The sequence below is a fragment of the Podarcis muralis genome, chromosome 7 (genome assembly GCF_964188315.1).
Source record: "Podarcis muralis chromosome 7, rPodMur119.hap1.1, whole genome shotgun sequence".
Classification (NCBI taxonomy): domain Eukaryota; kingdom Metazoa; phylum Chordata; class Lepidosauria; order Squamata; family Lacertidae; genus Podarcis; species Podarcis muralis.
The window spans coordinates 80,564,245-80,581,561 of NC_135661.1; the positions used below are offsets into that span (position 1 = coordinate 80,564,245).

The following is a 17,317-nucleotide window of genomic DNA, read 5'->3' on the forward strand; positions in this document are numbered from 1 at the left end:
TGCAAACTAGCTTCAGCAGGTTTCTCCTTTATCAGGAAACCTGATTTCAGTGACCAAAACATACCTACACCCATATTGCTTTTATCTTAAACTGAGAATCTTCTGCTGATCTTCCCGTATACAAGGAAGTACCAAGTGGCAGTGTCCATGGTGCAAATAAGAAACCTGCTCTAGACATCTCATATAGCTTTGCTGGAATTCCTTTGTTTAAACACCATCACCTTTGTATCAAAAGGTTACACAGGAGGTTACACAGCTGGGCTTCTCAGAACACAGACAGAAATATTCAAATCACTTATTCCGGATTAGTCGCATTGCAGTCAACTTGAGAATCATGGGATTTAAGGATCATGGTCATAATGATGTGCAGAGTACCCAGAGTGTCTGAGAGAAAGAATTCAAAAGGGGCAATTACGGTGTTGCCACTTAGGAGCTATTCATACAGGGCTCCTGCAGTGTGTCAACTTACTGCTTGTAGCTGACCTGGGTTCACACCGGATCAGGCAGAAGGCAATGCAATTCCAATCATGTTACCTTCTAGCTGACCTGGAACAAACCCAGGTCAGCCACATGGTATTTACAAATAGCAGGCTGACACCCTGCGGGATGCCTGTCTGAATGGCTGTCACAAGATCAGTGTGATTGTTGTATAGGTAGGAATAGGGGAAGAAGCCATTGAGCTGCACTGTTAGAGATCTAACAGGGTTTCTCTGTTCTGTGTAGGTTCTACAGAAGCAGCGCCTGACTTCCTCGCATCTAAGCAAGCATGCAGCCAGTCTGTTCAGCAAGCCTCACCAAGCCAACAACAGCCGAGCCACCTCCACCAGGCCAACACCTCCCCCTCTGTTTCCCTAAGCATTGGCCAGATGGGCTCCATCTCGCTCCCCACCTAGGCTTCTGACAGTGGGAGGGTGCGTGCATATATAATACTTTGTGAAAAGAAGGGCTTCAGTTGGGTAAAGCCCTTCTCTCCTGATCTTTTAACAGGGCATGGTCTGGGGCACAGCCTCTGCATTTCTTTCCTTCAGATCCCCAGCTGAGTTATTGCAACCACTTTATTATGGCAAGACAAAGTCAGCATCACTTAACACATTCAATTCATTTTTAACTAGTTCAGTGCCAGGCAACAGGCAGAGTTTTTGAAAGGGTTTTGAGAAACTGTTAGATTTTTAAATAGCATGTTGGAGTAGCTTTCTAACAAATAGTGTAAGCAGTTAATGTTCCTTCTTGAAGAAATGGGATATTGTAATGGATTTCTACCATTTAAAAATAAATCACACTGAAATGATTAATGAACAAGACATGTGTTACGTTCCCTACACGACCGCTGCCAATAAAATGTTGAGACACAACAGCAGTTGTTTTGGTTTTTATCCCCAGGCTGAAGTTTGAAAGATTTTTCACTTTGCTTTATCTAGTGCTATTTCAAGAAGGAATCAAGTTTTCTAAATTAGAGCTATACTGAAATTCTGCACTCAGAATATATTAATAGGGTTGTATTTGTAAGCTTATGTAGCATGTTGGTTTTTGAGGGCATGCAAGAACACCATGAGTGAAAACCACAAGGTAAGATGAGAAAACCATGTGTCACAGATAATTTCTCCTTTGCATGCTGAATTCTTTTACAAACACTTCTATACATTTTCAAATTTATACCCACAACAAGAACTGTAAGTATTTTTAAACAAAAAAGTTCTCAAACTTGTACCAGATGTGACGTGTACCAGATTCCCATATACATATTCCCATATACATATACAGTCACAGAGAGCCTCTGCCGCAAATATCAAGCAGATGTTAAAGTGAGGTTTGTTCTGCAGCAGTAGATCATACTATGATCTCCCTCACCCCAAACTGGACTGTTCTGTTGTTCCACCTTTCTGCCGGAAAGGGGAGAAGGGTGGATGTATTAGCGAGAGGAGGTGGAGCTGTGTTCTGTAGGTTCACACTTCTAGAACAGGCTTTCATTATCAGTTCTCCAAACCAACAGAGCCCACATCACAGTTTGCCGTAAGCAATAATTCCAGAAACAAGTAACTCAAAACCACCCCATTTATTTGTTTATTAGAAAGATGGGCATCCAGGCCTTCCAATTGCATATTGCACAGAGCAACTTAAAACGATTAAAATACAAGCCTCGGTTATTATTGCAAGATAAGCAGAAACATTCTATCTAAAATAGCTTAGAGACCTTTGAATTTCAGATACAGGGACAGCAACACTAATTTAAGTTCTACATGTGAGAACATCCTCAGGACATGCCTTCTCTACAAACAATGTCAGTGTTTTACCTCTTGAAGCTTGAACCTTGCAGACTATAGTTATGAGAAGAGGCTGAGAATTATGTGCTACTGTTCTCTAGACCCCTCAGAAGGCTGTGGGACTGTCCACCTAGTGTGTGGTACAGGCATGCCTACAGTGCCATGCCTTCAGGGTTGATCTGCAGCACTATTCCTTTCTATTGCTGTTCTGTTGAGATTCTCAGGAAAATGGGTCCCCTGTGTGGCTGAGAGAGAGAATGCAACAGCTTTCCACTGGTCAGTTCCTATTTGGATATAGGTAAAAAGTTAAAGGACCCCTGGATGGTTAAGTCCAGTCAAAGGCGACTATGGGGTTGCAGCGCTCATCTTGCTTTCAGGCCGAGGGATCCAGCATTTGTCCACAGACCGCTTTCCGGGTCATGTGGCCAGCATGACTAAACCACTTCTGGTGCAACGGAACACTGTGACGGAAACCAGAGCGCATGGAAACACCGTTTACCTTCCCACCACACCCGCCACAGTGGTACCTATTTATCTACTTGCACTGGCGTGCTTTCGAACTACTGTAATAACACACAATGTTTCTTCACACGTGAATGTGAATATTCAAGTGCCACTCCAGGAGTGGCTGTACCACCATGGGGTGGACTAGGCCTCAATATACAAGCGCTGGAAAGTCCTTGGTTTAAAACTTGCATCAGCAAGGCCACTATTTCAGGCCAGCACAACTTTGTGAATCCTGGAGCTAAATGCAGCGCTTTATCAGCTGTATAATATGACCATGCAGGTGCTTGCAGCAAAAATAGGAGGTTCATTAACATGGTGGACAATCTGTGGCCAATTGGCTGCATTCAGGTTAATGTGTCACACATTGTGCAGGCTTGGAGTATTTTTTCAGCCTCAGCACCTCATTCTGCAATCAGGTGATAATACTGATCCACCTTACAAGGTGGTTGTAGGGATGACTGTCAAAGTATTTAACACATTATCAACAGTCTGCTAAGTTATTATTTTCCACCACCACCATCCTGTGATTCTAAAATGAATGACCTGTGCTAACTTCTGAATGGTAAAAGAATACAGTGGGCTTCCAAATGGTTGTGGGAATGCATTAAGCCAGGAATGCAGAACCTCTGGCTCTTCAAATGTTGGACTCCCAAATCCAGCCAGTCCCAGCTATTATAACTCAGGGAGTTACAGGCCAACAAAATATGGAGAACCAAATATCCCCTGGCTTTCTATTAGCTTGCTCTCTCCCATTCGCCCCAAAATAGAAAGTGTTGCCAATTTTATTTTTACCTGGCAGGGCTGCAGTGCCTTTATTTCAATACGTGAATTTCTGCCAGACGTGCAGGAGCTAAGGCAGTGTGGGATACAGAGGCAGTAGCCTTATTCTCATGGTGCCTGCAGGGTGTGGTGAGAATTATATAAATCTAATTATGTACACTACCAAATAGGAAAACATTATACAAATATTGCTTCCAACTACTATCACACACAAAAAAACCAATTTTGAGCACAAATGTTGCTGGATCTGATACTGAGTTTCAGATAGTTCAGTTGGTTAGACCAGAGGTTTTCAACCTTTTTGAGTCCACGGCTCCCTTCTGCGGCACACCTGTGGGGCTCAGGAGCCCCTTTATGTCACCCCTTGCCCTGCAGAACTGGCAGCCCCTCACCCCTTTTCAAAGCCCCCTGTGGAGTGTTCTCTCAGCCTCCTCTCCTCTCTCCTTGGGAGTCCTCTGGGCAGCAGTTGCTCTCTCTCTCTCTCCCCCCCCCCCATCTTTGAGCTGCCCACCCCCTGCTCTACCCCAAAGAGAGGTGCCTCCATCCACTGCCCCACAGGGGCCTGGGAAGCACCCCCTGGCCAGCCCCAGAGGCACCATTTGCCCTGAGGAGCCCGTGGCACCCCTGACCATTATTCAAGGCACCTTGGGGTGCGGCGGCAGCACACTGGTTGAAAACTACAGTGGTACCTCAGGTTAAGTACTTAATTCGTTCCGGAGGTCCGAAACTTAACCTGAAACTGTTCTTAACCTCAAGCACCACCTTAGCTAATGGGGCCTCCTGCTGCTGCGCCGCCGGAGCCCAATTTCTGTTCTTATCCTGAAGCAAAGTTCTTAACCTGAAGCACTATTTCTGGGTTAGCGGAGTCTGTAACCTGAAGCGTATGTAACCCGAGGTACCACTGTACTGGGTTAGAGCATGATGCCAACAAAGGTCCGTATAGTTAAAGCCATGGTTTTCCCTGTAGTGATGTATGGAAGTGAGAGCTGGACCATAAAGAAGGCTGATCGCTGAAGAATTGATGCTTTTGAATTATGGTGCTGGAGAAGACTCTTGAGAGTCCCATGGACTGCAAGAAGATCAAACCTCTCCATTCTGAAGGAAATCAGCCCTGAGTGCTCACTGGAAGGACAGATCCTGAAGCTGAGGCTCCAATGCTTTGGCCACCTCATGAGAAGAGAAGACTCCCTGGAAAAGACCCTGATGTCGGAACAGATGGGAGGGCACAAGGAGAAGGGGATGACAGAGGACGAGATGGTTGGATAGTGTTCTCGAAGCTACCAGCATGAGTTTGACCAAACTGCGGGAGGCAGTGGAAGACAGGAGTGCCTGGCGTGCTCTGGTCCATGGGGTCACGAAGAGTCGGACACGACTAAACAACAACAAGAGCATGATGCTGATACTGCCAAGCTTGCAGGTTTGATCCTGGACTAGATGATCCTCAGGGTCCCTTCCAACTCTCTGATTCTATAAATCCTGCCTGCACCAACTGCTGACGCCTATTGGCTATGCATGCATAAGGCGGCACCGAGGAAGCAGCAGCCGAGGGGAGATGCAGAGCACAGCCCGACCGGGGAAGGGAGGGTACCAGGAACAGCCGGAGGATGAATGGAACAGCGGTACCATTTCCTTCACGAGATGGGGGAGTGGCGAAGGAATGCATCCTCCTCCCCTCAAATGACGGAGTCAGATGGTTCCGCCGAGGCCGCACAAGCAACCGCTTCCAAGCGCGGAGCTAAGGCGGCTTGAGCGTCAAAGTCAGTCGGCGGCGAAAGGGGCTCCTCCCGCCGCTGAAGGGTTGGACCAACTGGCTTCTTTCCGATCAAGCCGTGAGTATTTCCCCCCTCCGTTTCAAATGGTACTGCCTGTATCAAGCGTAGAGCGGATAAGGTCAGAGCGAACCACTGCGCACAAGAGGGGGGGAAATCGGGCAAACTCGCTTTCCCCTTCGCCTGAGGAAACCTAATTCCAGCTCGTCGGTAAGAGTGCTTTAAAAGACAAGCAGGAACCTTGAGTTATTACATAACCTTGGGGGAGGTTCTGTGGGCAAACCGCTTTGCCTCCCCCCATTGTGCTTATTGGTATTTCCCACTCGCTTTGAGGGGGCATCTTTCTATCTTGAGGATTGTACCACTATGCGCTACACGGAGGGGGAAGCAGTGGACAGAGCTATTGTATCAAAAGGGGAGCCTGCAGGAAAATTAGTCTTCTGTCCTGCTTCCTAGGTATTTCCCTCACCACCACTCCCACAAAATATAATTTTACCATCACGCTGCCTAATACTGTCTGCTTTGAAGCGGGAGGATCCCGAACAAGAAAGACCAATGGCATAAGACCAATCCCCCTTTTTTTGAGAAACGGGACTGTCGAGTCATAGTTGAAGCCGATGAGAAAGGACTGAACCACTCACGCCGACGGGAGGGTCAGAGAGAAAGGTTTGCAGGCGTGCAATCAGCCTTCCTGGACTGGGTGCTGTGTGCACAGTCCCCTCCCTTCCCTGGCTAGGTAGTGCAGTCCCCTGTGCAGGGCAGGTGGGGTGGGGACAAGGGTGGGGGGCTTTCATTGTGTGAGGTCTCATTCTTGCTCTCGCCTTCCCAGGAGCCACAAGGGACCATGAGTGACGGCGACAAGAACCCAGCCAGCACCCCGACCCCAGTCACTGATGTGCAAGGGGATGGGCGATGGATGTCCCTGGTGAGAGGCCCAGCTGGCTCTGTGGCCCATTGGGAGGGCGGCGGGCTGTAGAGAACAAAGCAAGGAGGAGGGGGGTTGTGGGGGGGGAGAGAGAATAGTTTTCCACCTTGGGAGGGTGCAGTTGCATTTTCCAGGGTTTGCTTTTGCATGTCTCCAAATGGTGGCAATCACAGTTATCAGCTTCGAAAAGCTTGCAAAAGATTTGTATTTTTAGGTTGAAACGCATGCACCCTCCCGCAAAATAAAGCAGGTTCACGTGCAGCATTTTAAAAAACAAAGCAAAGGTGAAAAGGAGAGGGAACATCCTTATGAATGAACCACCTGTGAAACAGACAAAGGACCTGAAGTAGACTCCTGCCTCTCACCTGCCCCATTGGGCTCTTTGAGTCGCCTTATTAGTTTTCATTGTCTCTGATCTCTTTGGTCACTCAGTGCCCTTCCTTTGCAGTTTTCATTTAGTATTTGTGACCCACTTTTTCTCCCAAAGTGGAAAACAACAAGGGAAACCCCAAATGACTTATAGTGGAGGCGATAGTGCATGGTGATCCTTGGGCAGTGTACAGTTGCTTGTGTGCTCATTTTTTGTGTGCTAGGCCAGAATTGCCAATGTGCTAATCCTGAGAAGGATGCAGAACGGAGCCCCATCCCTGCAAAGGGTGCTGTCCTGGTGCTGAGCGACCATCAACATGGGACCTATTTTTAATGTTTCAGAAGTGTAGACCGTGTCAAGTCTATTGCAGAAAAACCAACAGAGCACCTTAAATATTAACACTTTTATTGTTGGAGATGCTTTGGCAGGCTAGGGCCAGGGCCTGCTTTTAATATTTCAGCCTTGTATGTGCCCTCCTTTTCTCTTCTTTCTTCATAATCTCGGTAGTGGCACCCGCCCTGTGGAACACCCTCCCACCAGATGTCAAAGAGAAAAACAACTACCAGACTTTTAGAAGACATCTGAAGGCAGCCCTGTTTAGGGAAGCTTTTAATGTTTAATAGGTTATTGTATTTTAGTGTTCTGTTGGAAGCTGCCCAGAGTGGCTGGGGAAACCCAGCCAGATGGGCGGGGTATAAATTTATCATTATTATTATTATTATTATTATTATTATTATTATTATTACAAAAGAAAATGGTGCTGGTATCACCAATGTGGCTCACCTGAAGCTGCAAAGGGAGGTGGGACCCACTCTCATGTACCCGCTAATTGAAGGCCAATAATGGAGTGTTGAGTTTGCATGGGGCACATTTATGCCCCCTGGGAAGGTTCCATTTCTAAGCCTAATTTCTCACCTTTGGCCTGGCTACCACCTCACACATTACAATGTGGAAGGTGCTTTATGAATACCCGTCAGGGTGGACAATAACAGGGAAGTTTTTTCCCATTTCTATGTCTTGGCATGTAAATACATGGCAGTTTTTGGTGTGGTAAGTGAACGGGAAATGGTTGGCGGTAACAGTGCACAAAAGCTGTGTACGCAGTATAACTTTAAGGTACATTCCAAGCACATTTTCCCTCCTGAAAGAACTCTGAGCACTTTTTGTTTGTTAAGGGTTGCTGGGAATTGTAACACTGTGAGGGGTAACCTACATTGCCCAGAATTCTCTGAGGGGGAGGAATGTGCTTCTAATGTGATTTGAAGAATTGGTGTGTGCGCAGCCTTAACGCTGCAGGGATTAAGGCGGCACTCCTGTGCGGAGTTAGGCATATTTTAAGACTATAGTGAGTGTCACCTGCATCTCATTTTGAAACTGGTCTGCATGCCTGGGTTGCTTCCTCACTCCACCTAATGACATTCCTTTTTTTAGCTTTGTCTCTTGAAATTTGCCCTCTTTCTCCCCAAAAAACAGCACCATCGCTTTATTGCTGATAGCAAAGACAAGGAACCAGAGGTTGTCTTCATTGGAGATTCTTTGGTGCAGCTGCTGCACCAGTTCGAGGTAAGGTGGCTCAGAAAGAAACTTGTTAAGGGGCGAGATGGGTAAGTGGAATTCTCTTTTAATAGTCTGACAGCCAATTCGCTTCCTCCTCCCCCCAGATCTGGAGAGAGCTTTTCTCCCCTCTACACGCTCTCAACTTTGGCATTGGGGGCGATGCCACCCAGCATGTGCTCTGGCGCCTGCAGAATGGGGAGTTGCAGCACATCCGACCAAAGGTAATCTTTATGAAATAGTCCTATGCCGACTCAGACCATTGGTCCATCCAGCCTGGAACTGACTGATTGCCATTTCCCAAGATCTCAGAGGCATTGATCAGCAAGATCCTTTAAAAACTGGATTGAGGACTCTGCCCGTGATCCTAAAGCTTTCCCCAAGAGATGTCTCCTTACGGGAAGCATCTGAGGAGATTGGGTAGTGGTGGTACGGGAACATAGAGCAGGATGAGGAAGTAATTGCTGATGTTTAAGGAGAGTTAGGTTTGTGTCTTTTCTTCACCAAGAAAACCAGCAGGAAATCATACAGATTTTCATATTTTCTGCATAATATATTCTGCCTCTAGGAGTGTGTGTGTGTGTGTGTGTGTATATATATATATATATATATATATATATATATATATGTACTTTGGCATTTTTTCGAAAGGACGTATCCAAAAACTCACAAGGGAGGACTGAAAGAAGAGATAGAGATAAATCAACAGTAGCCCTTCTTGCATAATCTCTATGCAAAAAATATTTAACTCGGTTTCTGTGACGCATGCATCATATGCCTATGTCTCTTTATTTTGCTTAATTCTGCTTTCACTAGTTAATCAGCCCTTGGGAAGAAGAAGAAAGCACTGGAAATACTGTTCAGACTACTACTCCCGATTTGCTGAGATTATCTGTACCTCGTAAAGCATATACTATAGCTGCTAGGCCTAAGGACTTGAAACAAGCTTTTAAAACATCAGCTAGGGGCTTCCATCCTTGCTCACCCATCCCACCCCAATGCTAACCCCCTTTGCAACTTGACCCCCCCAAAAACCCACCCCTTCACAGCTCGCCCCAATTGCCCCATCCCCATACTGTTTGTTGCTGCCACCACTGGTTAGGGGGGAGACTCCTCCCCCAGCCTTTGTCCACCTTTGCTGAGAAAAGAGAGCCCAATTGTGGCTTTAAAAGCAGGATGGGGAACCTGTGGTTGATGGGAGTTGTAGTACAGCAACATTCCATCCCTGCAGGGAGGAATCTTCAGCTACAGGAGAACACGATTGTTCTAACGATGCGGGTGGCCTTCTTTAGGCCAGGACAGCAACCTCGCCTTTCCCCAAGAGAAACTGATCCACCCCCCACCCCGCTCTTTTTACCCGTAGATCGTGGTCGTCTGGGTGGGCACCAATAACCACGGCCACACTGCCGAGCAGGTGGCTGGCGGCATAGAAGCCATTGTGCGGGTCATCCATCAGCAGCAACCGCAGGCCCGCGTGGTGGTGTTGGTGAGTGTCGAGGGTGTCCGGCTTGACTGCTCTGCTGGGAGGGATGAAGGTTTAAGGCAGCTGCTGTTGGACTACAACTCCCATCATCCCCAGCTAGCAGGACTGGTGGTCAGGGATGATGGGATCTGTAGTCCAAAAAACCCCCCAAGTTCGGGAAATCCTGGCGTAAGGTCTGCACTGCTTTCTAATCGGCTCGCGTCTTCTCCGACGCAGGGCTTGCTGCCGCGGGGCAAGAACCCCAACCCCTTGCGGGAGAAGAACAGCAGAGTGAACGATTTGCTCGAGGCAAAGGTTCCGCTGCTGCCCAACGCCTCCTTCCTCAACGTCGACCCGGGCTTTGTGCATTCGGACGGGACCATAAGCCACCACGACATGTACGACTACCTCCACCTGACCCGCAACGGCTACGCCAGACTCTGCCCCGGCCTCCACCGGCTGCTGCTTTGCCTGCTGGGAGAATGCCACGCTCAAAGCCCTTGACCAAATGCTGTCGCCTGTGGCCAAGATGGAGCCACGCTGTGGCCTGGGTGGCTGCAAAGGGACATCTCCCCAGAAGTTAGAATGCTGTCTCTCCCACCACCTCTCCTCCGGTCTTCAAGTGGGTAGGCAATAAATACAGCTTCCCTCCCAAGCTGTTACGTCTTCATCTACCTAGTATTCAGCACTGAATGCTGATTTCTCTCCCCCAAATCCCTTTCAGCATGTTAGTTCTGTAGATTGTTAAGTGATTGTGGGAGACTGTGGGGTTGGGGGGCCTGTTGGCCGGCATTTGCCAAAAACTTAAGTTGGGCACAGGGCAAGTTGATGCAAACTTGCTTGTGTTTACTTAATAAAAGTGGTGCACAAAGCTTCTGGTCTCCAAGACTGGCTTCTTCTTTCTCTCCACCCAATAGAACATGAGACCCTTAATCTCAAGGCTGTGGGTTTGAGCCCCACGCCGGGCAAAAAGATTCCTGCATTCCAGGGGGTTGGACTAGATGGCCCTTGGGATCCTTTCCAAGTCTAGGATTCTGACTGGGTGTGGGTTTTTTTGTCCCAGATTTGCAAGCAGCGACTTGTCAAATGAAAATAGAGGTTTGCCAAAGCACTATCCTATTCTCTGGGGGTGGCCTGCCTTAAGCAGTCTTTGAAAAATTACAGGGATTAGTATAGAACTGTCAAAGCGTTAGCCGCAGCATGTAATAGCAGCGGTGAAGAACGAGTAGCCCTCCAGCTCCCGTTGAGACCCCAAATCCCATCAGCCCCAGTCAGCATGGACATTTGTCACAGATGATGGGAGTTATAGTTCCCCACCGATATGCATGAACCTTCCATGGAGGGCCTGTTATGTCTCTGCAGCAGGGAATATCACCTTTGTTCCCTGCAATCTTTGCTAGGTAGTTGAATATTGAATCAGATGGAGCACATGCCAGATCCAGAAAGCTGGTTCTTCTGTATAATTGCGCCTTCTCCCTAAAGCTGCTCCCTCCCAAACCTTTAGGTAATTGAAGGGCAGGGTCTCATCTCTAAATGGACAGGTGGGGCTTACTGTCAAATGCCGTGGTGCAAGTCCTGCATCGTTCCTTAAAGCCACAGCAAGCAAGCAGTGGAGCTCTCCAAACGGTCGACTCACACTCTTCCGTTGTCTTCCAAAACAAGACAGATGCCAACAGCACAGCAGGGTTTGAGATGTGGTGCAAGCTAACATTACACAGCCTTGGTGCAGAACCTCGTAACGCTATAAATGCCTACCCAATAATCCTACCATTCACCACTCACAAAAAGAAGTTGCCCCTCCTTATCAGGAAATGGCTGAAAACAGCCACAGGTCATCTCTCTTCATACGTAGAAACCTAGTTTTTGGAGGGGACCACTGTCTACACCATGCATAGGCAAACTAAGGAGGCCCAGGGGCCTGATCCAGCCCAATCACCGCCTAAATCCAGCCCACGGATGGTCCAGGAATCAGTGTTTTTTTACAAGAGTAGAATGTGTGCTCTTATTTAAAATGCATCTTTGGGCTATTTGTGGGGCATAGGAATTGGTTCTTTTTTCCCCTTCAAAATATTGTCCGGCCCCCCCCACAAGGTCTGAGGGACAGTGGACCGGCCCCCAGCAGAAAAGGTTTGCTGACCCCTAGTCTACACTGATTGCAACCTGCTGTTCAGCCTCCTCCTCCTGCCACTCAAGACCCATTTAAAAATCGTTTTGAACAAGGACTGCAACCCAGAGACCTGTAAATCAGATGCACAAAAGGGCTCAATTTATGCAGCCAACTCCACATCCTGCTGCTGTCGGGTTTCGTAACCTCAAGGTTTGAAGTCTGCACAGGTTTGCTGCAAATATACACACTTTTATTCTGCCACTGCAGTGTCGCAGAAGGGAGAGCGCCCAAGGCCAAGGCTCACAGGAACCCCTCTGGCTTCTCATCTCATACACTCATTTTCGGACATACCTCTTTTTTCCCCCTTTAAGGCTTAAAAGCCTTTGGAGGATGCTGGAGTGGAGGTTTTGGAAGGAGCTGGGTTCTGTGCCGCTCCGCACCAGACTTGCAGGAGAATTTGGTGGAAAGCGTATCCCCCACCAGAAGGTGTTCTCCAAAGATGTGTGCAACTAAAACTCCACGACTGAACGGATTGTTAAAGAGCTTTAATAGCATGTGAGGTGGGAGCACCCCAATACAGAAGGGGTTACACACATGGTCAACATGTGACGTGGGGCCGCCAGGGCACTCACGCTTGGGGGGGGGAGCCCCCCCAGCTACCCACACCTGCTCTCTCTTGCTTCGAGTGCTGGGTCAGCCCCTCACTCGCAGAAACCCCTCTCCACCTCCTGTCCAGACGTAGGCTGGTCTGTATGCAGTCTCTACCGCAAATAGCGCCCTCTTCCCTCCTCGTTGCCAACGCAGAGCCTTGACTGGTCAAGAGAAGCGGGCGTCATAATCAACTGATCCCGGCAGCGGTCTGGGTGTGCTTTCTTCTTCCTTCGCCTCCGGCGACCGAAGCAATAACCTGTCCAGAACTCGAGGCCGCAAACTCCCCGCCCGACCCCCTGCAGCTGTGTGTATGTGTGTGTGTGTGTCTGGGGAAAGACTCTCCCCTCCACCCCAAGTTACGGACACAAAAGCAACGAATATGTGGGTTCTCAAAATATTTAACATTATTAAAAGGGCGGAGAGGGGCCTTGAAATTGGAACCCGACCCTTCGCACGGGTCCATCGCTCAAGGCCCTTTGTAAAACTGTCCCCCAACTCGGCCCCGTCGCCGGTCTCCGCTGCATTGAGAGAGAGAGCAAGGCCTGTGTGTCCTGGAATGGTTTTTCAGCACCACCACTCGAGTCCTGGGGTGGAGGGGGAAGCGAAGGGGCTGGCAGCAGTCCAGAGCCCCTCCCTCTCGGAGCAGACTGGCTGGAGAGGAGTGCAAGAAGAAAGGGGAAGAGTCTGCATAGGAAGGACAGCTGCCTCCCCGCTTCCAGTCCCTGAGCAGGGGCACAGAAAATGGGGGAAGCACTTAGCAAGGGAAGGAGGGCAGGAGGGACGAACGGAGATGGCAGCGGGTGAGGGGGGGGGGAGGAAGCTCCAATATCCCCCCCCCACTTCTTTTCCACAAGGCTGTTTCTCTCTGCTCACGGTTGTTCATCTGCTGCTGGTGTTGCCTCCGCTGCCGCTGCCTCCTGGGGAAGACTGCTGGTTACAGTCCCAACTGGCAGCTGTGGTAGGAAGGGGGGCAGTTGTGGCGGTGGCGGCAGAGGTGGCCTCTGCTCCTTGCGCACAGTCCTGCGCCATGGTCAGCTCCAGAGGCTGCCCCGCTTCCGCAGCGCCGCCCTGGCTGGCGGGGCCTCCGGGCTCCGGCGTGCTCGGGGCCTGCTCCGTCGGGGTGGCCGCCTGCATGATCTTCTGCCGCACTTCCCGGATCTTGAGCTGCAAGCAGACCTTGGTGGGGAATATGTCGGAGTAGCGGGCCTGGAAAGCCGCGGTGGCTTGGGCTGCCAAAGAGGAAGGGAGGGAGGAAAGGTGGTGAGTGCCGCAGCAAGGAGGATGGGGCGGAGGAGAACGGCTGGGTATAAAAAGGGGGGTGCGAAGAAAGCCTACAGACTAATGCAGAGAACTGAACTAGGCCACAAAACATAGAGAGAAAGACTAAGGAATATTACAGTACTCTCTGAAATGTTTTGAACGCTAGGGTCATGGGTTGAAGCCCCACATTGGGCAAAGATTCCTGCATCTCAGGGGGCTGGACTAGATGATCCTTGTGGTCCCTTCCAACCATACAATTCTATGGAGCGTATTCCCTCATATGAACCTTCCCTGGTTTTGAGATTTTCAGGGGAGGCCCTTCTCTCAAGTCCCACCACCCTCAGAGGCACTCTTGGTAGAGATGCGGGAAATGGCTGCCTCGGTGGCTGCTGCCAGACTTTGCAACTCCCTCCCTAGTGAAGTTAGACTGGCTCCCCCTCCACACACTTGTTCCAACAGGCTTTGGGGAACTGAGTGCTTTTAATGAAAGGGCTGGTGCTATGCTGTTTTTATTTGTATGGTTTTTATATCTTTTTCATAGATGGATAGATTTAATTCTATTAATGTTCAATTTTTAAAATAATTGTTGTTTTTTCAAAGGCGGGGTATATGAATGGATGGATGGGATGAATGAATGAATGAATGAATGAATGAATGAAGTGTGATTCCTCTACAGAGATGCAGCCACCCTTTTTAATAGAACAAATACAGAAACTCTTCCCTAGGCAGTGCTTTAACAATGTGAAGAACCTGGAGCATACACCCCACCCGCCAGCAAAGCCAAAAAATATATAGTCATACCTCGGGTTAAATATGCTTTGAGTTGAGTGTGTTTGAGTTGTGCTCCTCGGCAACCCGGAAGTAACGGAGTGCGTTACTTCCGGGTTTTGCCGCTTGCGCATGCGCTCAAAATGACGTCACGCAAATGCGTAGACGCGACGAAAAGCGACGCGCATGTGCGCAGACGCACCATCACTAGTTACGTTTACCTCTAGATGCAAACGGGGCTCCGGAACGGATTCCCGTTCGTATCTAGAGGTACCACGGTACAGAAGAAGCCTAGTGGGGTACAGTCAGTCTCAGTTCCTGTTCCAAACTGAAAGCTGCCATTCAGATAGTAGGAGGGCGACACAGAGTTGTTCTACGTCAGTCTTTCCTAACCTGCTGCCCTCCAGCAGCTGCTGGGACTACAACTTCCATCATCCCCAGCTACTGGCCGTGGTGGTTGGGGCTGGTGAGAGCCGGGAATCCAAAAAAACCCGCCAGACGAGGAAAGCTGCTCTTGATTACATTTCCACGACTGTCTGGTGGACCCTAAAATGGCTGCTCAGTTGAAACCCAAAAACTACAGTCGTTTTTCTTGCAGTGGAGGAAGGGTCCAAGGGCGGGGGCAGGGAGATGAATGCCCTGCAGGAAAAGGAAAGTCCAAACTTCTGCTCCCCCAAGGACAATGTCAGCCAGGTTGAGCTTCCTCCTTACCTGAAGGGAAGAAGCCGTGATCCTGGAAGAGCTGCATGACCAGAGCCCTCCTCTGGTCCAAGGTACGTCGGAGTGAGGAGTACGGCACCTTCTCATATTCCAGCTCCCCAAGTACGTCTTCCGTGTCTGTGCCTAAATTGAGAAAGGATCTATGATGCACCTGGAGCCAAAATGCCTCTTTAGAAAGTTTGGGGTGGCTAAATTTTAGTGGGTGGTTTGCTAGCGGATAGTTGGGAGGTTGCCTGCTCTGAATGGGGTCACCCTCCCTCTGAAGAAGCAGGTACACAGCTTGGGGGTATTTCTGGACCCTTTCAGTGCTGCTTGAGGCTCAGGTGGCCTCTCCTCCACTGCCACCTTTTCTCCCCAATCATCCCCCCCGCCCTCCAACCTTACTCACCGGTTTTGTCAAAGGTGAAGATGTCTCCTTCGCACTTGGCACTCTTGGGAGTGTTGGGCTCCGAACTGCAGCTGGAGCGGCGCCGGATCTTCCGCTTGGGGGAGATGGGGTCCTCCGTAGAGGAGTCCAGGTCTGAAAGGGACACCAGCACACAAGTCGTGTTACCAAGTCAGGGAAGGGGAAAGCTCTGCCCCGCAAAAATCTGCACCAAATTAAACCCAAGGATGCAGAATTACGGGAGAGCTTGAAAATAGGAAGCACAAGTTACGCTTCCTTTCCCACCTTATCCCAGAAATGTGAAAGGGGCGGATATCCCACATTGCTTTTCGACTCCAGTAACCTCCTGGGGAAACCTGTCCTGGCTGGAGACTCTCCACAGAACAGATGATACCCCGTCCTCCATATCTGTCAGGCTTCGGGGAATCGGATCCCTCCCACGGTGGCAGCCCAGAATTGAGAAACGAGTTCTTACCAAGCAATTTATTCAATAATTCACAGAATGATGAAGGAATGCAGTCTTCCCTATAATGGCATTGCTCCAAGTCCCACCCCCTTCCTCACTCTTATCTTACGTCATCCCTGCACCAGTTGGCCTGGGCTTCTGTCTCTTGAGCTTTCTGTTCGGCTACTCTCACTGCACGCCTAGTCCTGGGGGAGGGAGACTCAGGAATGCTCTCCAAAGACACTGTCATCTGTCTCTCCCCCGGTGCATCTACTTCCTCTTCCAATATTGCCCAGCTTTTCACCTCTACATTCTCTGAACTATGTCCTTCTGCAAACCACTGCTCTAAGTCTATACTGTCCTCCTGTTCTCAGGAAGGTTCATGAGAAGTGTGGGGAGCGGCACCACCATTCCTCCTCCGTCCAGCCCCTGACAATATCTATGTCTGCCGTTCTCATCTGCTCCTCCATGTTTGTCCTCTCTGTTGCCTTGGACTTGCAATGCCCAGCAGCCGCTAGCACCAAAGGCTATTCCTGGCCCTGCCCTGCTCCTTACCGGTGGAGTTCTTGCGCTTCTTCCGGTAGCTGCCGAGGATGGCGCGGGGCGAGGTGGCAAGCGACTGCAGGGTGGGCGAGGGCAGCACCTCCTCGGGCTTGAATTCAGGCAGCTCAGCAAAGCGCTCCTCAAAATCCACCTCCGACAGAACCCTGCTGGGGAAGGGGACAGGGTGTGGGTCACACCGTGCAGTCAGGGGCTCCCGCAGAACATCCCCCCCCAACACACACGCTGCCCCCCCAACCTAGCAGCCTCCTCGTGCTTTGCTCCTCAAAAGGCCAGTGCTTTCCTCCAGGGTCCCACCACCACCAGTGGCAAGCCTTTGTGGAAAACCTTGTCTACGGAAAAGGCCGCCTTCACCTGTGAATTTAACTTGCAACACCGCCCGTTCCCAAGAGAGTGCTAACCAACGTGTGTGTTTCTGCAGGATATAACGCTGGCACGTACTTTCTTACCAACATGTGAGCTCAGACCAAAACAGGGCACTTTGCACACTTATTTGCACATTATGGAGGCATGCGCCTTTTCTGGAATTAGGCTGTTAGTTCGGCACAAGCATCAACAGCTGTGTAGAAAAGAGTGACATGGAAAGCAGCCTTCACACATTCAGCCCAGGCACATGGTCGGTAGCTCCAGCCCTTCCGGCGAAGTCCGGTGGGTGCCAAACCAAGCTCAACTCCCCCCTGGCACCTGCAGCTTCCCAAGCTTCCTAGCTGCACAGAGTTCTTTGCACATTAGAATGCACTGCCACGGAACCTCCCTTGGCTCCATGTCACTGCAGGGACAGAACATCTGGGA

General features: G+C 49.7%; 3 protein-coding genes across 14 annotated transcripts in view; 2 read left to right on the forward strand and 1 right to left on the reverse strand.

Annotated features, from left to right (window-relative positions):
- DMRTC2 (DMRT like family C2) overlaps positions 1 to 1,298 on the forward strand; it is a 56,532-nt gene extending 55,234 nt beyond the window's left edge. For 4 of the 6 annotated variants that reach the window (XM_077932189.1, XM_028742343.2, XM_028742340.2 and 1 more), the window contains one exon: positions 724 to 1,298. In XM_077932189.1, the coding sequence (XP_077788315.1) occupies positions 724 to 893 (170 nt within the window). In that variant the 3' untranslated portion in view covers positions 894 to 1,298. The remainder of the gene's footprint in view (positions 1 to 723) is intronic. The other 2 variants (XM_028742342.2, XM_028742341.2) reach the window with 2 other exon arrangements.
- A 3,902-nt stretch (positions 1,299 to 5,200) lies between these two features.
- On the forward strand, positions 5,201 to 10,500 carry PAFAH1B3 (platelet activating factor acetylhydrolase 1b catalytic subunit 3). Of its 4 annotated transcripts, none has more exons than XM_028742335.2 (6): positions 5,201 to 5,377; positions 6,147 to 6,242; positions 8,086 to 8,175; positions 8,274 to 8,390; positions 9,530 to 9,652; positions 9,866 to 10,500. In XM_028742335.2, exons 2-6 carry the CDS (start codon positions 6,162 to 6,164, stop codon positions 10,130 to 10,132), a joined length of 678 nt encoding a protein of 225 aa, XP_028598168.1. In that variant the 5' UTR covers positions 5,201 to 5,377; positions 6,147 to 6,161; the 3' UTR covers positions 10,133 to 10,500. The 4 variants fall into 4 exon arrangements, with proteins under 4 accessions (XP_028598168.1, XP_028598170.1, XP_028598171.1 ...); XM_028742337.2 differs by lacking the exon at positions 5,201 to 5,377 and adding an exon at positions 5,419 to 5,527; XM_028742338.2 differs by lacking the exon at positions 5,201 to 5,377 and adding an exon at positions 5,751 to 5,773.
- Positions 10,501 to 12,265: 1,765 nt separating this feature from the next.
- The window catches only part of CIC (capicua transcriptional repressor), a 47,381-nt gene continuing 42,329 nt past the window's right edge, over positions 12,266 to 17,317 (reverse strand). For 3 of the 4 annotated variants that reach the window (XM_077932193.1, XM_028742330.2, XM_028742331.2), the window contains 4 exons: positions 16,520 to 16,674; positions 15,523 to 15,654; positions 15,126 to 15,257; positions 12,266 to 13,615 (listed from right to left, as the gene is read on the reverse strand). In XM_077932193.1, coding sequence (XP_077788319.1) covers positions 13,266 to 13,615; positions 15,126 to 15,257; positions 15,523 to 15,654; positions 16,520 to 16,674 — 769 coding nt within the window. In that variant the 3' untranslated portion in view covers positions 12,266 to 13,265. The remainder of the gene's footprint in view (positions 13,616 to 15,125; positions 15,258 to 15,522; positions 15,655 to 16,519; positions 16,675 to 17,317) is intronic. The other variant, XM_028742332.2, reaches the window with a different exon arrangement.

What these genes read in the sequence shown, in the direction of transcription:
- PAFAH1B3 (XM_028742335.2), top strand. Translation starts at nt 6,162, where the DNA reads ATGAGTGACGGCGACAAGAACCCAGCCAGCACCCCGACCCCAGTCACT. An exon ending in TGCAGCACATCCGACCAAAG is followed by an intron (nt 8,391 to 9,529) that starts GTAATCTTTATG and finishes TTTTACCCGTAG; the next exon opens with ATCGTGGTCGTCTGGGTGGG. An exon ending in AGGCCCGCGTGGTGGTGTTG is followed by an intron (nt 9,653 to 9,865) that starts GTGAGTGTCGAG and finishes TCTCCGACGCAG; the next exon opens with GGCTTGCTGCCGCGGGGCAA.